Consider the following 25,984-nt stretch of genomic DNA (forward strand, 5'->3'; position numbering starts at 1 on the left):
TTGTATCAAGTCCATATTAAACATTTTGACAACATTCTAGATCCACTATGGCATCAAAATGTTATATGATTAGTTGATGTAACAGAGTGTTTTAATTATCTGAACGTGGGTGGTTTCTTATTTATCCATGCCTTAAGTACTAATTTTCTTGCCAAAAGTATTGTATTATGTATTAATAACTTCTGTTTCCCTAGCTTGGCTGAGAGGTCTAAAAATAGTATTGCCTTTTCATCCAATTGGATTGTGACATTAAAAAATCTTATTCAGCCATCTCTCTGTCTTAGCCCAGAACATAAAGCATTGTTACTACCACAAATTAGTACATAAGGCAATATGAACAGACACATATATCAGCAAAGTGCAAGTTAATAAAACCAAATGACCCGCAAAGGCGTTAAACACACAGTAGACTCGGGACTCGCAGAGCACTAACAAATTAGAGCATGTATTTTTTGTGTGACTATTATGTGCCTTTAAAGGGACAGAGAGGTGGAAAAAGAAAATACTGTAATGTGTTGTATGCAAATAAAAACAGTGCTATAATAAAATACTCTGTGTTTAGCTCCTGCAAAGGGGACAAACACACAAATAAAATACATTACTGGGACCTAGCTCACCTAGGTGAACACATCCGACTTTACCTTTCATGTCTTGTCTCTATTTATTGTATCAGAATCTGTTGGTGCATTAGAAACAATAATAATACTCACTTGTATTTGGGGATATCCTCCAGTTTTTTGTCTGTGCTTATTCTGTGTACCAGGTCTGACTGTTCATTGTCATATGGGGCCAGAATTACATACAGCACCACGCTCTTAAGTGCCTATTAAAGTTAACAACAACTGTCAGAGACAAATGCATATAAAAAAGCACTATTCACACACTTAAGGTAATACTTATTGTTTACTTCTAATGCATAATTTAAAAAATTTACTTTTGTCTCTGTTTTTAACCCCTTCCCGCCGTTAGGACGTTCCATGCCATCCTAACTGCGCTGGGCTTAAGTGCCATTAGGGTGGCATGGAATGTCCGAGCCGTTCTGCTGTCCTAAAGCCATAGCGGCTTGGTAAATGGGACCACGGGCTGGAGGGTGTGCCTAGCGGCTGGAGGGGGTGCCTAGCTTCATAGGCACTCCCCACTGAAATCATAAACAACGATCGCGTGATTGCAATTTTTACTTATTTATTTACATTGGAACTTTGTTCTGATGTAGACCAATAAGTCCCGGTGGGAAATGTTTAACTAACAGATAATGCATCGTCAACGTATAACCCTTTCATAAGCCAAACCTGTTCTGAAGCTATTTTTAGGCTTTTGCACTCACTGCATTTAAAAGTGACAGTAAAGTCAAAATTAAAACTTTCATGATTCAGATAAAGCATTTTAAACAGCTTTCCAATTTACTTCTATTATCACTTTTGCTTATTTTCTTTGGTATCCTTTGTTGAAGGAGCAGCTGGGAGCTATTGGAACACATCTGGTTAGTCAATGACAACCACCAATCACCTCCTGAGCCTACCTAGGTATGTTTGTCAACAAAGTATACTAAGAGAACAAAACAAATTAAATTGGAAATCTGTTGAAAATTGCTTGCTCTATTTGAATTAACAAGAAAAGTTTTAAACTTTGACTTGTACTTCATAATTTTTTACTTTTGTTTTTTTAAGCAGATAATTTTAGAACATTAGTTTGCAGAAATACTGAAAAATGGAGAGAGAAAAAAAATCTTTGCAGAAAAACATGACTTTATCTATAGTGTATGTGGGAGTAATTATTCCGAAGTATTTTAATGAAAGATGCTATACTGAAAAGGTTAGCAGAAGCTAAATATTTAATAACACCAAAGTTTGATTCTGTTTTTCATGAAAAGTATTGAAAATTAGAAGATAAATTTAATCTTTGTATGTTTTGAAGGAAAAACTATACAAATATGAGATTGCTTTCCTTATCTTTACAGTGTATACATGTTTACTTCTAATTAATAATTAAAAAAATGGACTTTTGTCTCTGTTTTTAACCCCTTCCCGCCGTTAAGACGTTCCATGCCATCCTAACTGCGCTGGGCTTAAGTGCCATTAGGGCGGCATGGAATGTCCCCCTGTCCAAACTGATTAAGCACACGAAAAAATAATTCCTATATGAATGAAAAAACAAAAAAACAAAACAAAAAAACACAGATTGCTTGCAGAATGGAGTTAGGGCAGTATAGTGGGAGCCCAGTGAATAAGCAGCCAATTTGTTTTTTCCTGTCACCTTAGGAAAGCATAACAGATTCCCACCCTTGATATATAGATTCAAAAGTGCTTATATTAGGGTGCTAGGATCCCTTTTAGGACCACAAGATTGTTAAAGGGACAGTCTACACCAGAATTTGTATTGTTTTAAAAGATAGATAATCCCTTTATTACCCATTTCCCAGTTTTGCATAACCAACACAGTTATAATAATATACTTTTAACCTCTGTGATTATCTTGTATCTAAGCCTCTGCAAACTGCCCCTTTTTTCAGTTCTTTTGACAGACTTGCAGTCTAGCCAATCAGTGCCTGCTCCCAGATTACTTCACGTGCACGAGCACAGTGTTATCTATATGAAATATGTGAACTAACACCCTCTAGTGGTGAAAAACTGTTAAAATGCAGTCTGAAAGAGGTGGGCTTCAAGGTCTAAGAAATTAGCATATGAACCTCCTAGGTTAAGCTTTCAACTAAGAATACCAAGAGAACAAAGCAAAATTGGTGATAAAAGTAAATTGGAAAATTGTTTAAAATTACATGCTCTATCTGAATCATGAAATTTTATTTTGGCCTAGACTGTCCCTTTAAGCTCACCTAGTACACAGAGACCTAGGCCATCCTATGGGTGTTAGAGCCACCCAGTCAACCTGGCTGGTTGTTTATGCTGCAGCTGACTCCCACGTTTGCAAAGATCACCTGCAACTTGAGAGGCAACATACTCCCTTATTTCAAACAAGCGATTGTATGTCACTCTGTAAAGCTCCCCTTTATACAATGGGCAAGTGCCTCTAAGCCAGTGATGGCGAACGTTGGTACTCCAGATGTTTCAGAATGCAGTTCAGTCAATCATTACGGGAAATGTAGTACTGAAACATCTGGAGTGCAAAGCTTCGCCATCACTGCTCTAGGCACTTCCTGATTGCTAGTGACATCATGCAAACCTTGATATTGTCACAATGTCCAAGTCAACATGGAGATACTATGGACCCTCTTAATCTATCCAGTAGAAAACAAGCTGCTTGCAGTGTCCTTTCCAGTACATGCAAATAATATTGTCATCCCTCCTCAGTGGGACATAATTATGAATTCTATTTCTAGTCAGACAGCCCCTTAATCTGGCAGATTTGGTGAGCGACGGAAGACTCAGTAGTCAGCAATGCCATTTCTGTATTTCACCATTTTAGATATATAGACATAATAGAAAATCCCATTAGACAATCTTCTACAGCTATGGTTGGTGCATGTACAAGTTAAAGAATAAGAAATAATACAACTGGAAAGTTAGTATAACTACAATTCCTGCAAGCTATGTCGAGAACACACAGATATTTAGTTATATTGCAATAACATTTTATTTCAGAATTGCAGATTTTACATTTCAAGGACATTATTTTTAGATAAATACAATTTTAATAAAAGTTTACCTGTTGCCACTTGTCACTTTCTGCCTGTATGCAGGGGGTATCATAAATCGCCCTGTAGGATTTACAGATGGATAAATAGGACCCTTCATGCTGATCAACTTGGATCATTAGATTGTAATACTTCAGTTTTGGCTTCTAAAAAAAGAAAAAGAGGCTTCGTGTAAAATTGTGTATTATCAACAAAAATATTTAACACTGGTTCAATAAGCCCTTCTGGATAATCGTATATTTTATAATCTGCTCTAACCACCTGCTAGGTATGTTCTTTTGTCTTCCTGTGCGACACTAAAATTAGTTGCACCCAGATCAATCAGATTTCAAATTATGTCTAAAACACCATACACAGGAATATGAATTTATCTGGTAGGATTGATAATCATTACCTACTTCCTTTAATTTTTAACTTTGTAAAATTACAATAGAGAAGCCCTCCTCTCATGCTAAAAAACAATGTCAACAGATTTTCTCAACAGCAATACAATGTAAACAAAATCTTCTAGAGTTTTTCTAGCCACACTAATAAACTTCAAAATAGTGTGACATGAATACATCTGACATTCTGAGGAAAACGTCACGAATGGAATAAGAATTATAATGAAAAAATACACGATGAAAAATGTGTTGCTCTGATAAAATGTAGCAATGTAAATAAATAAAACAAAATAAGCTGGTCTTTTAACACTGAAATAGAACATAAAGGAATTTACCTCTGAGCTTTCGTCTTGGAAAAACTTAGTGTTGATTTTCTTGCTGATGATCTGGGTACGAATGTAATCTTTAACAGCCAAACAGAGTCGCATTTGCTCCAAGATAAATTCAACTTTCTCTTTCTTTTCCATTGATCCATAGGTCTCTACCTAAAAACAAAAAAGGTACTTGTGTTATATTGTATATTGAACAACTTTCCATATGACAAGAAGAGCCATATATACCACCCCCACCTATTTACAAAAAAATAAAATAAAACCAAGAATACAAATTTGACTACCCCTCACACAGATATACAAACATGACACAAACGTACTCATCACTACATCTTGAAATGCCATTTAAGAATGGATCACCTATGAATATGTATTTGTCTTACCTGCAGCTCTTGCAAAATGGCAGCAGCTTCCTTTACATCTCCTGCTTGTTCTTTGATAGTAGCTAGGGTCTTTGTAAGACGAGCACGCTCAATTTCTACATATATCTGGAAAGATGATACACTAATTATTATGCGGCAAACATCTAGATTTCCGTAAAAGGCACCCCCTAGGGATAAACTAATGAGGAACCCTATGACTTTTCAAAACATAGAATTTGCCGGTAGATAAGAACCAAAAGACCCATCAAGTCTGTCTATATTACTGTTTTCTTAGGATAGCGTAAATATTTTTTAATTCTTTTACAGTCCATATGTTTACCACCTCTTTTGGAAGTTTATTCCATGAATCCACCACCCTTTGTGTAAAAAAAAATGAAATGCTTCCTTACATTTGACTTCATGATTGGCAGCCTATGCATGCCTCAGTATAACATCTGATTGGCTTTAATGGGCAATCATGTTTGTAGTGCACAGAGAATAGGAAATGAAGAACGTTGACTTCACAAGCTTAACCATGCCACATTCGTATCCCTAATTGTCCTCAGAGGTAATTAAATAGTTATTGTAAAACACAGCAAGTTTTGTTAACAAAATGACAGGAACAAGCCTGGTCTACTTTAGTAACAGGTCTAAATTGGCTCCTCCAAATAAAGCAAGTAGTGGGGGGAGTTTGGCAACTAAAAAAACAAAAAAACACACACAATTGCAGCAAACAAGGTGTTAATTTATTCAGAAAATTTTCACATTGAGCTTGTATGTTTGTTTATTAGATTACCACAAAAAAATGTCTTGTAATTGCAAAATGTTTTATGCACTTTTAAACCCTTTAGCACTAGTGACCTGAAGACCAGTAGGCCAGGCGAAGCAGAGAGATGGGTGAATGGTTAGGTAATAGACTAAGAAGTAGGAATGATAGGTTCGAATCCCATGAGGGGATTCAGTTAATAACCAATTTAAATCATTTTTCAGGAGTAATTTGAGAAAACACTTCTTTACAGAAAGGGTGATTGATTCATGGGGGTATATTTAACATAGTGAGAGCGGACATGATACAACGTAGCGTATCATGTCCGGTGCACATCGATAAATGCCGACAGCATACATCATTGCACCAGCAGTCCTTGCGAACTGCTGGTGCAATGCCGCCCCCTGCAGATTTGCGGTAAATCGGCCGCTAGCAGGGGGTGTCAATGAACCCGATTGTATTCAATTGGGTTGATTTCTGTCCGCGGCCTGAGAGCAGGCGGACAAGTTATGGAGCAGGGTTTTTAGGCCGCTGCTTCAAAACTGCAGTTTTCGGCAACCTGAAGGGGTATCAAACTCCATATGGAGCTTGATAAATCGGCCCCATGGAATAATTATCCACAAGAGGTGGCGATGATAAACGCTGGGATCACTGGGATAAGCAAAAGGTAAGTTTATACTTTTAGGAAATATCAGGCAGACTTGCTGGGCCTATGGTTCTTATCTCCTATAATCTATGTTTCTATGTATTGCCAAACATGATTTATAACTTGTTTTGAGTCGTAAAACTGGTCACATTTTAGCCAAAGTTCTTACCTTTCCTTCTGTAACCGTTCTAAGTGTATCAATCAACCGTAATTTGATAGGAAGGTCTGCGATTTCCTCCACGTACGTATAGCACTGCTGCACCATTTTAACAACTGCCTATATGAAAAATAAATAGGTGACAGTGCATCAAATCATTGGCAACTGGCACTCTAACAACACACAATATTTGATACTAAACCCCTTAATGACCGCAACACTTCCATTTTCTGTCCGTTTGGGACCAAGGCTATTTTTACATTTTTGCGGTGTTTGTGTTTAGCTGTAATTTTTCTCTTACTCATTTATTGTACCCACACATATTATATATTGTTTTTCTCACCATTAAATGGACTTTCAAAAAAATACCATTATTTTCATCATATCTTATAATTTACTATAAAAAAAAAAACCACACTTTTTCTAACTTTGACCCCCAAAATCTGTTACACAACTACAACCACCAAAAAACACTCATGCTAAATAGTTTCTAAATTTTGTCCTGAGTTTAGAAATACCCAATGTTTACATGTTCTTTGCTTTTTTTGCAAGTTATAGGGCCATAAATACAAGTAGCACTTTGCTATTTCCAAAACCACTTTTTTTCAAAATTAGCGATAGTTACATTGGAACACTGATATCTTTCAGGAATCCCTGAATATCCCTTGACATGTATATATTTTTTTAGAAGACATCCCAAAGTATTGATCTAGGCCCATTTTGGTATATTTCATGCCACCCTTTCACTGCCAAATGCCATCAAATAAAAAAAATTGTTCATTTTTTCACAAACTTTAGGTTTCTCACTGAAATTATTTACAAACAGCTTGTGCAATTATGGCACAAATGGTTGTAAATGCTTCTCTGGGATCCCCTTTGTTCAGAAATAGCAGCCATATATGGCTTTGGCGTTCCTTTTTGGTAATTAGAAGGCCACTAAATGCCGCTGCGCATCACACGTGTATTATGGCAAGCAGTAAAGGGGTTAATGAGGTAGCTTGCAGGGTTAATTTTAGCTTTAGTGTAGAGATCAGCCTCCCACCTGACACATCACACTTCCTAATCCCTTCCAAACAGCTCTCTTCCCTCACCCACCGCACAATTGTCCCCACCATCTTAAGTACTGGCAGAAAGTCTGCCAGTACTAAAACAAGTTCGTTTTTTTGGGGGGGGGGGGGGGGGGGTTGGGTTTCTAAAAAAAAAAAATTTTTTAAAAATTCTGCTGTGTAGAATCCCCCCTTAGCCCCCAACCTCCCTGATCCCCCCCAAACAGCTCTTTAACCCCCCCCCCCCTGACTTATTGAGCGCCATATTGGGTACTGGCAGCTGTCTGCCAGTACCCAGCTTGAAATAAGAGGTTTTATCTTAAAAATTATGCTTCTTTTCTGTAGTGTAGCAGCCCCCCCCTCAAGATCCAACCCCCCAACCTCGCCCAGGATCCCTTAATTTTATAATCCACCCTTTCCCAGTCCTCTCTCCCACCCTCACATCTACAGCATATGAAGCCTTTTGTAGGCATCCCATTCTCACACGCCCCCGTGCTCGCACACCCGCACGCGATCCCGCCCCCCTCCCTGGATGAGCTCCCACCCACCAACGATAACGGCCATCAATGGCCGATGCATAGAGGGCCACAGAGTGTCTCTCTCTGCATCGGATGGCTAAAAAAAGTTATTGCAGGATGCCTCACTACACTGCAATAACATGAAAGCAGCTGGAAGTGATCAGGATCGCTTTCACCGCTTACAAAGACCAACGACGTACGGGGTACGTCCTTGGTCGTTAACTGCATTTTTTTGCAGGACGTACCCCATACGTCGTTGGTCGTTAAGGGGTTAAAGTGAATGTAAACTTAATACTAGTGCCCACGGCATTAGATATATACGGCATTAGATATATACTTTTAAAAATTAGCCAGGGTTTAATTCATCAAATCTTTTATATGTATGTATTATGCCCAATGTTTACCTATTTACCGCTGCAACGATAAGTGCAGCTCTCCTGTTTGCCATTTTGTCGAATCGATTGACAGATGACGATTCGTAAAAGAACTAATCCTTGTTTCATCCCCGGGCCATCTGTCAATCAATTCGACAATATGGCGGGCGGGAGAGCTGCGCTTATCGTCGCAGCGGTAAATAGGTAAAAATTTGGCAAAATACATACAAAGATTTGATTAATGAAATCCTTGTTAATTTTGAAAAGTCTATCCAATGCCGTGGGGCACTAGTCTTAATTTTACATTCACTTTAAAGGGATATGGAAATGTAAGTGGTCTAATTTGTTTGAGCATTTAACCAACTGACGTGGGAGCTAGCCCACTGTATAAATTTAAAGACACTGTACTTTTTTATCATTTAAAATATCTGTTTTTGCATGCTGAAAACTCCATCTATAATGATATAAATACTTTAGTGTTCTCTATAAAAAAGTTCTGCAAACAAGAGGAAGCAAGCAGCAATCAGGTTCCTAGTGGGGTTGGGGTGGAAGAAATAGGTAATAAAATGTTGCTTTTCAATATGGGCACATGAGAATAATGGGCTTTGTCTGAGAATAATAGATGGAGGCTTCAATCAGTAAAGGCAGCTATTTCACATGCACAAATAAACTTAAACAAATTCCCATTCATTTTATACTCTGCGACTACTATAACAAGTCACCGGGAATAGGAACACATTGAGGGGGAAACTATTTTACAATACAATGTGAGCATTTTATTACTACACTATTGGTTGTGTGTGTTAAATCCCTGAGCAGCTAAACACAGTTAAAGTCAGCAACAGCAATGTTCTACTGGGAGCTAGCTGAACACACCTGGTGAGCCAATGACAAGAGGCATGTGTCTAACCACCAATCACCAGTTAGCTCCAAGCCTTGCATTGCTGCTCCTGAGCCTACCTAGCTATGCTTTTCAACAAATCTAAATGTTGAATTTATAAAGAAGTGTCTTACAATTACATGCTCTGAATCACAAAAGTTTAATTTTGACTTTTCATGTCCCTTTAAAGGGACAGTTTACTCAAAAATTTTCTCCCCTTTAATTTGTTCCCAATGATCCACTTTACCTGCTGGAGTGTATTAAATTGTTTACAAGTAGCTCCTTTACCCTTATATTGACATTTGAAATAGTTGATTTAGCATGTGGTATCCCCACCTATTCTGAAAGTTTGTGGCCGCAGGTCCAAGCTATAGATAAGCTTTGTAAACACAGCCAGCAGAAGAGATTACACTCCCAGTGGCATATAGCAGAGATAAGGTAATAAAATGTTGATTTTCCATTGTTCTCTCCAAGTACTGGTGATTGTTTTAAGGACAGATATAAGATAAAGAAGCAGGTGATATGTACACAATGTGATACAGTAATGAGATCTGATTATACCTACAAGCTCAACCCATTTTATTAGGTTGTGGCTTCAAAACACAAAATCAGAGCATTAATATACACAAATAAACCTTAAAAAGCAAATTTTCATACATTTTAACTCTGCAGTTGGTAAAAAAAAAGCAATTGTAAACACATTAAGGGAAAAACTATTTTACAGTATACTGTCCCTTTAAGCAAGTTAGAAACAGTCACTTTAAAACGGCCATTATAGTGAATACTTTTATTAAGTTCAACCCTCCAAATCTGTGTGTTTAATCCCCACAAAAGGAGTAAAACGCATAGATAAAAGTAAATGTTCAGAAAGAGCAGAGAACTTCTGGACCTGAGTGGAAAATGTTAACCCAGTCTGCAGCACTAGTCATATAACCCAGCTGTGCAACTAGTACTGCTGATTGGGTCAGCAGTAGTTTCTACTTGGACCACTGCCCAGCACTTCTTTTCAAATACTGATCTGTACTTTACCTATGTGTTTAACCTCTTATTTTAAAAACTATAGCTTGATTTTTATTATTTTATTAAGTCCTTTAATATTTTTTTTTATATTTCATTGCCTAGTTTTAACCATACGTAAAAATGGTAATCATAATAGTTAATAATAATAAACCTTTTTACCTTTAAAAGGGGTGGCTCAAAAGGTTTCTTATAAATCCATAATATATAAACTATAATAATAATAACAACAACAATATCTGCTGATATGTAGCATGCATTTATAAAAAAATATTATATACTAAAACTTCTGCCAATGATACCAAGTGATATGGTATCCCAAAGTACCAATACATTTTTCCCATAGGTTTGTTATCATTACTGTAACTTAGGGAGAGAATTCTCCAGGACCAGTATCCTAGGAGACGCCTCCACAAGAACAAAACAAAAAAACACACAGCTTGCTTGTTAAATACTTTTGCTATATAATTCAATTGTCTGTCTCTGACATTTTGCTGGTTTAATGTTAGAAAAATAAATTAATAACTCAATTCTACTGTAGCTGTCAGCAAAGTACAACTTAGGGCTCCATGTACTAAGCCGTCAATTCATCCGTCATTTTAGACGCGGATAAACTCGCCGTTACTCGCCGCGGGCGAAATGGTGTCCGCTGTCACTATGTACTAATAATCCCCCAATAAATAGACAAGTCTAGCCCGCCGCGAGCAGTGGCGGATTATTGATAAATTTGACGCCTCGCTCGCCGCGACTAAGCTGATGTACTTAACTTTCAGTTGAATTGTCTGGCCAATTATTAACACGTGACATGCAAGGTGTCACGAACATCATAGTAGTCGCGGGAATAGAATTTTGCTCCTATAAAAGTTCAACTTATCTAAACAACTTTATTATTGTTCAAAAATTTTTGAAGAGTGATAACAGAGCGTTATTTTTGTAATATTTATTTACAATTTGGATATGGCTTCATCTGGATCTGATAATATATAAATATTAATATAAAAATAATTATAAAGATTGACAACTATACAATACAAATTTAAAATATAGATTACTCTTTAATTACAGTCGACAAATTTGGCGCAATTTATGTACATGGAAATGAGAGACAAATTAGACGCCAGTTATGCTGTACAATGCTGATATTACTGCCTTTTATATATGTCTAGACTGGCGTCTAGATTGACTTTCCTATTGTTTTGTACCTTGCCCGCCACCTAAAAGGTGGCGAGGCAAAAATAACGAGGTGGGAGCGGAAATTGTAGCGAGCGGACAAATAGATTTTTTAGTACATTCGTTTTTGGCGAGTTGGTGGTCAAATGTGTCTAATTACAGTGAAAAATGGAGAGGTAGCGAGGTTTGGCGGATAAGTACGCTCGCAATTTTAAAGATGCGAGTTTGAACATAGTTGACGACTTTGTACATATCAGTTTGCGAGTTTTGACGCGAGATTTGTTGCGGGTAGCTCGCTGACTGCTTAGTACATGGAGCCCTTAGACGGACAACTGGGAGGCCTTGATTGAAGTTTTTTTTTGTTTTTACAGAATACTTATCTGATTTATGCAGATTCAGAAGCTAAAAATAATATGTATTTTGCCCAATGAACAAGCTACATAGATTAATGGCTCAGTCAGGACTAAAACCTGGGGTACCATACTATTTTGAGTGGGTTATTAAAGGGAAGGATGGAGCTAATTAAGTTGTGTTACGTGCCATGCATGAGGTTACCCAAAAAAAAAAAATGTTATAGCGATTCTAGCAAGACAAATCTTTCCTGAGACAAATATAAGGTAGTGCATTTGCTGCATGTTAAGGGGATAAATACCTTAAAAAGCATCCTCTATGATTCTAGTGGGATTTAGTTAGTACTGCAAAAAACACAACACTCTTAGTATTTGCTAAGTTATCCCAAGCTTCAGTAGGAGAGTTAAATGGTTCAGGATGATTTTTTATATAAAGGATGAGCCAAATTCCGTTTCAAGACTTAAAGGATTACTTTCTGTTATAATTTTTAAGCTAAACAACTAACATATTAAAGTTAATAAACATTAATTAAAACCTACTGAACTATATTTTCTCCAAAACGAAGTTTCATAACGTTCTAAAAGTTATATCTTTTATTTGCCGATGATGTCACGTTATCCTGCCCACTATTTTCTGCACTGCATGTTCAAAATACTTAAACCAATAACTTTGTGTTTAAAGCGCCATTTTGAAACCTAGGTATTGTAAACGGATTGGTACAGAGCAAAGGATACCCACGGAGTGGGTTTGGAAAACAATTAAATTTGCAGACAAGATTTATGATATACGGTAGAGATATGTTAATGAAATGCTATTGATAAAAAGCGTATTTGGGGTAGTTAGTTAGTAACAGGCATAGAAAATATTTACTTACAGTGGCCCTTTAAGTCAGAACAAACGATAAGTAATCTTATGATGTTAACTTAATTTTAAGTTTATTTGCTTATAACTGCATCATTAGTGCGCTTTGCCAATTATGGGGTTGATTACTATCTTGTCAATCGTGTTTATTGGCTGTTTTTCCATCAACAGAGGAATTATAAACGTCAACATCATTTCTGTTTTAGAAAAATAGAGTGGATATTGGAAAATTCCCCTTATAAAATGAATGGAGCGTCAAGTTCAGTGATCACAAACCACCCGACAACAAAAATGGATACATCAAATTTAACAGCCAAATGAACTTGATAAATGCTCAACACCCACAGATGGAACAAAAAAACAACTTATAAAAAGGTAACAATATCGTCCACTGATCTGCACTTGCTCAGATCCAAACAAAATGGTGCCACCTGTGCAACCAACCACAAAACAACTGAACTGCATCAAATAAAGATACTGAACCAGTAATCATCAATTAAAATACTTGTAAAAACAGAAATAAAAACATAGCTACAAGAAACCGATATTAGCAAAATCGATACAGGTATCAATAACAATCTATAGCTATCAGTAAATTACATAAAAAAATGTATTTTAATAAAAAAAAACTCAATTTTATCAAATTTAAAAAACACACATAACACATGTACTAAGCCCAATTTATCCACTATAAAATGAATCATTCACTAGTATGGGCCATGTTACTTGTGAGGACTGGAGAAGATGCAGAGAGAGAGGAGACTGTTATATTTTTCCGTGTATTGATTCTGATGTAGGTGATCAACAGCAATGATAATTTGTTAACATTGCTGCTGTGGAACAATGGAGATTGAGTCTCCTGGGAGTTATGACTTGGTGAGATTGTGATTGTTATGATACAAATTTCAGAATGATTGGAACTAAACCCCTTGTGTTTTACCCCTGCAAAAAAATGTTAAACACATAACTAAAGACCTGCTTGGTAGCCCAAACACACTGCAGCTACTGAGCAGGGCAAAGCCAATGAGCCAATTGGAAGTGGTATATGCATGTAGGCTCTAATCATAAGGTACTTCCTGATCAATGTGTGGTGCCTACTAAGAGGGACTGTAGCTAATATTCCCTTCATTGGTGTTAAAGGACCATTAAATACAGTAGATTTGCATAATCAGCAAATGCATGATAAAAGACAACGCTATAGCACTTAGTCTGAGCTTCAAATGAGTAGTAGATTTTTTATTTTTTTAAATTTCAGTTATGTCTATTTCCACTCCATCATGGGACAGCCATCGGCCAATCACAAATGCCTATATGTATATTTTGTGAAATCCTGCACATGCTCAGTAGGAGTTGGTGACCGAAAAAGTGTAAATATAAAAAGGACTGTGCACATTTTGTTAATAAAAGTAAATTGGAAAGTTGTTTAAAATTGCTGCTCTATCTGAATCATGAAAGTTTAATTTTGACTTTACTGTCCCTTTAAACACAGTAGTGCAAAAATAGCGTACGCTAATGAATAACTGCAAGCAGGTAGGAACCTAGATCATAGCATGACTGATCTTATCTTCCTGGGTTCCTCAATGCAGACTAAATCATTTAGCAAGACAGCGCAGTCTGAAGACTTTTCTTCCACAAAGGAGGGAAATTATGGAACATGTTCAAAAAATGAAGCTACGGTACAAAGTCTTCATTTTTACTGTGATTCTTCTGTAAAAAGTGCACCATTTACACTCACCTGTTTGAGCTGGCTTCTGCGCTTTGACAAGTGCATGATGTTTTCATTAAGCAGGTCCCAATCTTTAGCTTCATAACACATTTTTACAATAGCAACCAAGATACGAGATGTAGATACCATGTCAGAAGCCTGTAGAAATAAACACAATGTATATAAAGTAAAACATACAATGAAAAGGACTATTGTTGTCCACCTAAAGGTCGGACAATGAACCTGCCAATCATAAACACAATTACAGAGAAAAGAACAAAAAAAAATAACAAAACCATGGAACATAGAGAGATATTTTTTTTTAGAGAGATATTATTCTTTTGCCCCTCAGAGTTGGTCGTGGTCTATTTATGGACCACAGATTACATCAGATGACACAATCCACGTTTTTTGTTGTTGAGGACATTACAAAATAAATAAAAGTACAATGAAAATTGAATACAATCATATCAAATGTTAAGTCACAGAGTATAATGCTATATAATATGAAATAAAAAGCAAATTAATTTTGCACTGCATCTCTGCATCTGATTTAGCATTGCGGAATACAGTTGCAACTAATATGGAATTGGCAGAAGAAGAAAACTAATGTCCTAATGCCTCATCATATTATTCTCAAATCACATTTTATGGTAACAATATGCTTTATTTTGTGGGAGCATTTTATTTTTTGAAAACAATTTCCTATTACTGTACTGTGAGTTGAGGCTCTGGTAAATATACTTATACTTGAGCCCCTATGCTACTCTAGATGAGGATACAGCTGGGGGTCCATCCGATAAAAATCGTCGCCCGCAAAAGCCGGCGACGCCAATATTTGCGCGGGTTTGGTATCACATATACGGCGTAACCTAGAAGTTAAGCGCGTATATTTCTGCCGTCGCCCGTAGTTTTTTGGGCTATAGGCAGGTATACCAAACCAGCGCAGTTTGGTATCCAATATGCAGCGTAAGGACTTACGTGGCGAAAATGGAGAAAACTTACTCCATTTTCACCTTGCCACAAAAAGCAGCCGTAAGAAGCCTTACGCTGACTATTGGAGCCCCGTAACTCCCTAAACTGGCTGCTAAAATAAACCTAACACCTAACGCATGCGCAATGTCTATCTACCTGTCAACCGCGATCTTCTAAAATAAACCTAACACCTAACGCATGCGCAATGTCTATCTACCTGTCAACCGCGATCCCCCCCCAAAATCCCTAATAAAGTTATTAACCCCTAAACCGCCGCTCCCGGACCCCGCCGCCATCTACATAAACTAACCCCCTACTGTGAGCCCCTAAAACCGCCGCCATCTACCTTATCTATCCCCTAATTAGAACCCCTTACACCGCTGTCATCTACCTTATCTATACCCTAATCTGACCCCTTACACCGCCGCCACCTATATAAAAATTATTAACCCCTAATCTAATCCCCCTATACCGCCGCCAGCTATATTAATATTATTAACCCCTAATGTAAGCCCCTTACACCGCCGCCATCTCTATTAAAATGATTAACCCCTAATTTAATCTACCTACCCCGCCGCCAGCTATATTATCTATATTAACCCTAAGTATATTATAGTTAATATAGGTATTACATTATATATATTAACTATATTAACCCTAATTATATTAGGGTTAATATAGTTAATATAGTTACTATAGTATTTATATTAACTATATTAACTCTATCTAACCCTAACACCCCTAACTAAATTCATATTAAATTAATCTAATTCTTTTATAAACTAAAATATTCCTATTTAAATCTAAATACTTACCTATAAAATAAACCCTAAGATAGCTACAATATAATTAATAATTACATTGTAGCTATGTTAGGGTTAATATTTATTTTACAGGTAAATTGTTAATTATTTTAACTAGGTATAATAGCTATTAAATAGTTATTAACTATTTAATATCTACCTAGTTAAAATAATTACCCAATTACCTGTAAAATAAATCCTAACCTAAGTTACAAATACACCTACACTATCAATAAATTAAATAAACTACAAACATCTATCTAAAAATACAATTAAATTAACTAAACTAAATTACAAAAAAAAACAAACACTAAATTACAAAAAATAAAAAAAAGATTACAAGATTTTTAAGCTAATTACACCTATTCTAAGCCCCCTAATAAAATAATAAACCCCCAAAATAAAAAAAATTCCCTGCCCTATTCTAAATTAAAAAAATTTCAAAGCTCTTTACCTTACCAGCCCTTAAAAGGGCCTTTTGTGGGGCATGCCCCAAAGAATTCAGCTCTTTTGCATACAAATACAATACCCCCCCACCCCATTAAAACCCACCACCCACATACCCCTATTCTAAAACCACCCAAACCCCCCTTAAAAAAGCCTAACACTACCCCCCTGAAGATCTCCCTACCTTGTCTTCACCACACCGGGCCGAACTCCTGATCCGATCCGGGCGATGTCTTCCTCCAAGCGGCAAAGAAGAATTCTTCCTCCGGCGATGTCTTCCTCCAAGCGGCAAAGAAGAATTCTTCCTCCGGCGACGTCTTCCTCCAAGCGGCAGCAAAGTCTTCATTCTTCCGGCGGCATCTTCAATCTTCTTTCTTCTCTCCGCCGCCGCGGAGCATCCATCCCGGACGACGACTGAACGACGAATGAGTTACCTTTAAATGACGTCATCCAAGATGGCGTCCGCCGAATTCCGATTGGCTGATAGAATCCTATCAGCCAATCGGAATTAAGTTAGAAAAATCTGATTGGCTGATTGAATCAGTGAATCAGATTCAAGTTCAATCCGATTGGCTGATCCAATCAGCCAATCAGATTGAGCTCGCATTCTATTGGCTGATCGGAACAGCCAATAGAATGCGAGCTCAATCTGATTGGCTGATTGGATCAGCCAATCGGATTGAACTTGAATCTGATTGGCTGATTCAATCAGCCAATCAGATTTTTCTAACTTAATTCCGATTGGCTGATAGAATCCTATCAGCCAATCGGAATTCGGCGGACGCCATCTTGGATGATGTCATTTAAAGGTAACTCATTCGTCGTTCAGTCGTCGTCCGGGATGGATGCTCCGCGGCGGCGGAGCGAAGAAAGAAGATTGAAGATGCCGCCAGAAGAATGAAGACTTTGCTGCCGCTTGGAGGAAGACGTCGCCGGAGGAAGAATTCTTCTTTGCCGCTTGGAGGAAGACGTCGCCGGAGGAAGAATTCTTCTTTGCCGCTTGGAGGAAGACATCGCCCGGATCGGATCAGGAGTTCGGCCCGGTGTGGTGAAGACAAGGTAGGGAGATCTTCAGGGGGGTAGTGTTAGGCTTTTTTAAGGGGGGTTTGGGTGGTTTTAGAATAGGGGTATGTGGGTGGTGGGTTGTAATGGGGGGGGGGTATTGTATTTGTATGCAAAAGAGCAGAATTCTTTGGGGCATGCCCCACAAAAGGCCCTTTTAAGGGCTGGTAAGGTAAAGAGCTTTGAAATTTTTTTAATTTAGAATAGGGCAGGGAATTTTTTTTATTTTGGGGGTTTATTATTTTATTAGGGGGCTTAGAATAGGTGTAATTAGCTTAAAAATCTTGTAATTTTTTTTTATTTTTTGTAATTTAGTGTTTGTTTGTTTTTGTAATTTAGTTTAGTTAATTTAATTGTATTTTTAGATAGATGTTTGTAGTTTATTTAATTTATTGATAGTGTAGGTGTATTTGTAACTTAGGTTAGGATTTATTTTACAGGTAATTGGGTAATTATTTTAACTAGGTAGATATTAAATAGTTAATAACTATTTAATAGCTATTATACCTAGTTAAAATAATTAACAATTTACCTGTAAAATAAATATTAACCCTAACATAGCTACAATGTAATTATTAATTATATTGTAGCTATCTTAGGGTTTATTTTATAGGTAAGTATTTAGATTTAAATAGGAATATTTTAGTTTATAAATGAATTAGATTAATTTAATATAAATTTAGTTAGGGGTGTTAGGGTTAGATAGAGTTAATATAGTTAATATAAATACTATAGTAACTATATTAACCCTAATATAATTAGGGTTAATATAGTTAATATATATATATATATATATATATATAATGTAATACCTATATTAACTATAATATACTTAGGGTTAATATAGATAATATAGCTGGCGGCAGGGTAGGTAGATTAAATTAGGGGTTAATCATTTTAATAGAGATGGCGGCGGTGTAAGGGGCTTACATTAGGGGTTAATAATTTTAATATAGATGGCGGCGGTGTTAGGGGCTCACTTTAGGGGGTTATAGATATAATATAGCTGGCGGCGGGGTACGGGAGCGACGGTTTAGGGGTTAATAACTTTATTAGGTTGCGGCGGGGTACGGGAGCGGCGGTTTAGGGGTTAATAGCTTTTTTATTGTTAGGATAGTGAGGGGGGATAGCGGATAGAGGGTTAGACGTGTCGGGCTATGTTAGGGAGGCGTGTTAGACGTGTCGGGCTATGTTTAGGAGGCGTGTTAGACAGTGCGGGTGATTTAGACTTTAGTCAGGTTTTATAGGCGCCGGTAGTTTCTAACGTGGCGCAAGTCACTGGCGACTCCAAAAATCTGTACTTACGCAGATTTCTGGACATCGCTGGTTTGTGAGACTTACGCCACTTTAGCAAGTGACGGCGCCGCATATTGGATGGCTCGAGTTGCGAGCTGAAACTGCGGGCGACGTGGGTTCCCTCGCTTGCGCCGCAAACTGCGATCTATATCGGATCGCGCCCCTGGTAGGCAAACGAAAGTGAGGAATACACGCATATGCTATAGTTATTAGGTTTATTGTAATATGGAACAGAACGGGGAGTTCCGGGAGTGCAACTCTGACTACTGAAGTCAAAATACACAGTAAAAGAATGGAAATTGTTTAAATGGACATACAAAATGAAAATTACATTTTCATGGTTGATATAGAGCATGCAATTAAAAAAAACTGTCTAACTACTAATATCAAGCCAGTATCCATTGTTGATAAGTATACCTATGTAGACTCAGAAGTGTGCATGTGTCTTAAGCATATGGCAGTAGTGTTTGCAACAATGAATAACACCATGCCTCTTCAAAAAAGGATACCAAAAGAACAAAGCACATTTTATAACAGAAGTGGTTTACAAAGTTAATTAAAATTGCATGCTCTCTCTGAACCATGAAAGTTTAATTTCAACTTCCATGTCCATTTAAAAATAAAATTCTGTAGAAAAAGAGAACAGTTTGTTTTTTTCGCTAGTATGTCTCTTTAAAAGATCTTATTAAATGTATGGCTTATACAGCATGCATACCAATTCCATTCCTTTTAACATGTTACTTCTGCACATCCCCCTGTACATCACATGGAAAGTAAAAAATTCTAAGAATGGATGAACAATAGTTTATCAGTTGCAACTATATATGATGTGTGTAAATAAAAAACATCAGTGATGATTAATAACTGGATTGCGCTAAATAAGCCTAAACACATGCAGTCTGTTTATCACAGTGGAAATATATGTATGAAACAATCGTAAAGATTATAGTATAAATCCTAAAACATTACAGATTTTCGTACCGTTCGGGTCTGTTTTTCCAAGGAAAGCAATGTTTCAATCACTTCTTGAAGTTTTCCTTCCTGAAAGAGATTTAAGCAAATGAATCACAAGACTAGTCTACCAGGCTGGCGATGTAAATAGTGAGAAATATTTAGATGTGACATTTTACAGCAGTTGTGTGTACTGAACGCTCTTCATCATCTTGACTTAAAGGGACAGTAAACCTCAAAAATAATGTTATATAATTCTGCACATAGTGCAGAATTATATAACATATTAGCCTTATCTGTATAAAACGTAATATTCCCTTTTAATTTTAAAAAAACACGTCTGTTTTACAGACCTGCTCTCTGCTGAGCGGGTCTGTTTTATTCACACAGCGCATCGGGCCAGCTGTATAGTCACAGCCTGGCCCGACCACGCCATAACACAAAGTGCAGCTCGCTCCTGCTCTGTCTGAGAGCAGGAGCGAGCTGCACCGTGTATAATGGCGCGGTCGAGCCGGGCTGTGACTATACAGCTGGCCCGATGCGCTGTGTGAATAAAACAGACCCGCTCAGCAGAGAGCGGGTCTGTAAAACAGCCGGGGTTTTTTAAAATTAAAAGGGAATATTACGTTTTATACAGATAAGGCTAATATGTTATATAATTCTGCACTATGTGCAGAATTATATAACATTATTTTTAAGGTTTACTGACACTTTAAATGGACAGTGTCCCCTTTAATGTGTTCCCAATGATGATATGTTTTACATAAAGGAGTGTATTAAAATAATATCTACAAATGGCACCTTTACTTTTGTTATTTGAAATAGCCTCTTTTCTGTTGAAACATCCCCTTATACCTAACATTTCAATACTCCATCACTGGCTACAGTAAAGCTATGTAGTTATCTATTGTATGTGTGTATATAGCTATAGTATAGCTATCTCAGAGCTCAATTATCCCAGGCACCCACAAAATTAACCCTGGCACCCCAAAATAGTTTTGGACTTGGTCCTTAAAAGTACTGAGATGACAGACTTCCTCTTCACACGGAGAGCACTTCCTGCTCAGCCACAAAAAAACATTTTAAAACCTTCCTTTATTTGTTTTTACTAGTGGCTGTCAGTGGGGGCTGCTGTGAAACATACTGCAACTCTTGTTGGTAGACACAGGGTTAACTGTACTCCCACAGCTCTATTGGTGAACAAGGACATGCCCACAAGTATAAAAGCAGTTTGTCCTTTTCAATCAGTTACCTCAATTAAAAACCCTCTTAGATTATACAAAAAAATAGTTTATATGGTCAATATACTTGAAAAATGACATGCTCTAAATCATTAGAACATGTCATTTTAAAACTAGTGACTGCACCATTATGTATTTAACCTCCGCACATGGGTTAAACACACAGTTAAAGTACTGCTCAGGAACAGCAGAGCACTTCTGGTCCTGAGTGGAAATTGACACAATAAGCAGTTGTATTCACACAACCCTAGGAATTAGAGCATGTAATTTGTCAACTATAATTGCCCTTTAATATCCCTCCTGTATCAGTTCATGATAAACTGGGGACACTATTCCAATATAAATACCAACCAAGCACTCCAAAAATCATCTGTCATCACATAATCCAACAAATACAGTTATGTTCTGGAAAACAGTCTATTTTCACCCAAATAATGATATAATGAAGAGATAAAGACAACACATAGACACGTTTATGTAGATTAACCAAAAGCAGATACTTTACACCGTGTGGTGTTTTCCTTCCAATTGATCTTAAAAAATGTATCCACTTCCTTACAGCAGATATGTTTAAGAGCAGGGCTCGACAAACCCAGGATCCAGGGAGCCACTGGCTCCAAGAATTTAACCCTTGCAGCTTCTTTAAACAAAGAATGCCAGGAGAACGAAACAAATGTAAAAATAGAAGTAAATTGGAAAGTTGTTTAACACTTTGACATCTCTAGAACGTGCCATACCATCCAAAAAGCACTGTGCTTTAGCGTCCTTAGGAGAGCATGGAACGTCCTAACTTTTTCCGTCGTCCTGCTCCCTTCTGTGTAGAAGGGTCGATTGATCTGACTGGGGGACGTGTCTAGCAATGCAGGCAGTCCCTCAGGGGTCAATCAGCGCTGTTTTTGAAGCTTCCTTTTTCCTTTACCATCCAAACTTGGAAGGATGTGTCTATCCTGAAGGGGTTAAATCACAAACGCTTTCTGAATCATGAAAGAAAAACTTTAAGCTTAAAGGGAGACTGAACCCAAATAGAGCATGGAATTTTAAGCAACTTTCAAATTTACTCCTATTATCAATTTTTCTTCGTTCTCTTGCTATCTTTATTTTAAAAGCAGGAATGTAAATCTTAGCAGCCAGCCAATTTTAGGTTCAGCACCATGGATAGTGCTTGCTTATTGGACACTTACATTTACCCACCAATAAGCAAGCATAACCCAAGTTCTTAACCAAAAATGGGCCGGCTCCTATGCATCACATTCCTGCTTTTTAAATAAAAATAGCAAGAGAATGAAGAAAAAATGTTAATAGGAATAAATTAGAAAGTTGTTTAAAATTGCATGCTGTATCTGAATCATGATAGAAAAAAAATTGGGTTTAGTGTCCCTTTAAAATTAGCTAATGTTATTTTTTTCTTCCAATCTTTGCTGCACAAATGATATTAAATCCATTTAAATTATATTATGCAATTAATGTATGCTTTCAATATCTTACAAATAACAACACTTTATAAAAGGATTACACTTCTCCCATCTGGCTACTTCTTAATGCCATCCAGCAGGCAAAGATTTCTGTGGAGAACACTGCTGAGGATTTTCTTGTGCGCAGTCTTACACAGAGAGGGACTTTTTCGACAGACACAAAAAGTAATCCTGGATAAACAAACCTGCAGACCAAGTCTGCTGCTTGGTCTTTCACAAATAAAATCTATGAGTGCTTCCTGGTCTATCCCTTATGAGTGCTTCCTGGTCTATCCCTTTCTAAAGACAATACACCACCCAAGCAACAGCCCCAAAGACGTGCACAATGCTTTTTTCTGTGCTGCCCCTGCAAGCTTGGTGTGTTTATGTAATGCACCAGCACTTAAAAAGTTCACAGCCAGTGATATTTTCAACTTTGCCAGGCACGGATACCCAGCTTGTTTCAAGTTCCCGTTTCTTCAGTTTATTATGTTATTAGGGGATGTGTACAGCAAAGGAATAGAACAGGAAGAGGTCCACATGTGCGACTCAATAGCACCAAATGTGTAACAAGCACAGTACGGAGATACAGGGTACTCACATGTAACAGAGGCACTCAATTATGCCAATAGAAGCAGGCTGGATTTTAAACTGCAATCCAGCTTGCTGTACTCAGGCATTCTCTGGAACCAGGATCACAGGAACACTGGAACTAGGACAGAAAAATGGAAGAGGGCTAACAACCCACATAGCATAGGCTGGTTCCAGAGAATGCCCGAGTAGAGCTAGCTTCTATTGGCATAATTGAGTGCCTCTGTTACATGTGAGTACCCTGTATCTCCGTACTGTGCTTGTTACATTTGTAGAGTCTCCACATCGCCTTTGGTGAAGTTAGAGTGCTGCCTTCCTCGTTGCGTCAAGCTGAAGTTCCTGTGTGCCTTGACTAAGGACTTTGCATCAACACCTGTTTGGAAGCTGTAAGTATATAGCCTATAAGACTTTGAATCTTCCGATTTGGTGCAATTTGTGCATAGCTATACATTGTTATTTTATTACACATTGTGATATTGTTATCCTCTTGATGACTGTATCTTTATTTATACTAGTGCATTGTTGTGTCATTTGCACATTATACATTTCCTATTATCTTTACACCCCTCTTTTTTATATATATTTAGTTTTTATGTTTAGGTACTTTTAGTATTCCACATATAGCGCCTCCTATTGGATATATACTAACACTATATATTCTCTTTTCTTATGTTATTAGGGGTAGTACATGAATGTATAAATTACTGTACACCTTTTTATCTATTAATAAAGCTGGTTTTTGAAGAAGAAAAAAAAAAATCACAGCCACTTCAAAATGACGACTATATCTGTGTATTGACACAGCGCCACGTTTCCTATGTCAGAGCGGCATAACACTACAGATGACTTGTGGCTGTGTAACAAATGTATACCACGCATATGAGAGAGGTACTTACAGTATGTCAGTCCTGCACCACACTCTTTCAATGGAGCAGTGCAAGGCCTTATTCCTTAACTATCTATGGCTGCTGAATTAAAAGGACATGAAACGCAAACATTTTATTTCATGATAAAGGGAAAGCATACGATTTTAAACAACTTACCAAATAACTCCTGTTCTCTAATTTGCTTTGTTCTCTTGGTATCCTTAGTTGAAAACCATACCTAGGTTGGCTCAGGAGCAGCAATGCATTATGGGGAGCTAGCTGCTGATTGCACATAAATTCCTCTTAGCATTGGTTCACCAGTTGTGTTCAGCTAGCTCCCAGTATTGTATAGCTGCTTTTTCAGCAAAGGCCGACAAAAGAATGAAGCAAATTTGATAATAGAAGTGAATTGGAAAGTTGTTTAAAATCACATGTGCTATCTGAATCATGAAAGCCAAATTTTGGTTTTATGTTCTTTTAATCAAACCCTCAGTTAGAAATATAGTTAAAGAAAAATTAAACATTGATTTCTTTCAAGATTCAGACAGAGCAAAGAGGTTTAAAAAAAACTTTCCAATGTACTTCTATTATCAGATTTGTTTCATTCTCTTGGTATCCTTTACTGAAAGAACAGCTGTGCACTACTGGATGATAGCTGAACACATCTAGTAAACCAATAAATCGCAAAACACAAATGTGTGTAGCCACCAATTACCAGCTAGCTCTCAGTAATCTAGGATATGTACATATTTTTTAACAAAGGATATCACGAGAACAGAGTAAATCTGAAAATAAAAGTCAGTTTAAGAGTCTTACAATTACATGCTCTACCAGAATCATGAAAACTTAATGTTGACTTTCCTATCAATTTACAGACAGCACCAGAGCAGCAACATACTACTGGGAACAAGCTGAACACATCTGGTGAGGCAATGACAAGAGGCATATGCGTGTATTGCTAGCCACATATCATCAGCTAGCTCCCAGTATAGCAATGCTGCTCCTAAACCTCCCAAGGTAATATTTTCAACATGATACCATTAGAAGTAAATCTGACAATAGCAATAAATTGAAATGTATCTTAAAATCGCATGAAAGTTTAATTTTGATACAACACCAGCTAATTAAAATTCATTGGTGATATGAAAAGGCAGCCGCTGTAGCTGAAGTTTCTTGGGAAACTCTCTGAGGGTGCTGGGGAGATTTTGAAACCAGAAGAGCTTGGTATTTATTTCCAACTATGGGGAAAGTATCACAGCAAGCGCCTTTAGTACCATGAGCCGTGAACCCTCACTATAAGAAAGCATTGCTAGGTGTTCCAGCAACAGACAGAATCACAACATCAGTGTTAATGGTGAGGCCTACCCAGGCCGGCATGACTCAGCCCGCACTCTCCACTTTTATTCTCACCTTAGCCAGCTTCTCGCACTCCGGGAGCCGCTGATCCACTGTAGAAGTGTAGTCCACTTCCATCTTGACAATGCGGCCATCGGAGCGTTCTGTATCCTCAGACATCTCGTTACGAGAGCGGAGACAAAACCTGACAGAACACCGGACACACAGAGCACAACAACTAGCAGGCAAAATCAACGGGCACCACACAAAGCGAGGACCCCAGTGACAAGGTAAACCATGCAATGAGCATGCGCGGAGGATGTCCGCTCCATTGACGTCAGGGAAGCGATAAAGAACGATATTGTATACTTTTTTTTTTTGTTGTTGCTGGAAAGTTGTCACAACTTTATTTACCAACTGACAAACCATTACAAGACATATAAATACAATGCAATACAATATATATACAAGATAATATATGCTCAGCACACTATAGCTACTGGAGTATCCCCTGTACGACACTATCACACAATATATTCTTCACCTCCTCTCAGAGATGTCATTGTCATTTTATGAGACCCTGTGACACCTGCGTTTTCTCCCACAAAAATGTAAAAAAAAATGTTGGGTTTCGGTTTAGAGTTTGATCATTACAGCAGCGTTTGTTTCCACAAAGACAAAAGAGAGGGGTATAGTGTGGTGTAAAAAAAAAGACTTGTTCTTTCCAGAGACTCCACGAAAACTCAACG

The 25,984-nt window shown here is 37.4% G+C and overlaps 1 protein-coding gene across 1 annotated transcript in view; it reads right to left on the reverse strand.

Annotated features, from left to right (window-relative positions):
* Positions 1-25,499, reverse strand: part of PSMD12 (proteasome 26S subunit, non-ATPase 12) — a 50,182-nt gene extending 24,683 nt beyond the window's left edge. Inside the window, exons 1-8 of the mRNA XM_053707920.1 lie at positions 25,311-25,499; positions 19,782-19,841; positions 14,248-14,376; positions 6,308-6,415; positions 4,748-4,852; positions 4,368-4,517; positions 3,661-3,795; positions 711-823 (exon numbers count right to left, since the gene is read on the reverse strand). Coding sequence (XP_053563895.1) covers positions 711-823; positions 3,661-3,795; positions 4,368-4,517; positions 4,748-4,852; positions 6,308-6,415; positions 14,248-14,376; positions 19,782-19,841; positions 25,311-25,415 — 905 coding nt within the window. The 5' untranslated portion in view covers positions 25,416-25,499. The remainder of the gene's footprint in view (positions 1-710; positions 824-3,660; positions 3,796-4,367; positions 4,518-4,747; positions 4,853-6,307; positions 6,416-14,247; positions 14,377-19,781; positions 19,842-25,310) is intronic.
* Positions 25,500-25,984: the final 485 nt, after the last annotated feature.

The sequence above is a fragment of the Bombina bombina genome, chromosome 1, assembly GCF_027579735.1.
Source record: "Bombina bombina isolate aBomBom1 chromosome 1, aBomBom1.pri, whole genome shotgun sequence".
NCBI classification, from domain to species: domain Eukaryota; kingdom Metazoa; phylum Chordata; class Amphibia; order Anura; family Bombinatoridae; genus Bombina; species Bombina bombina.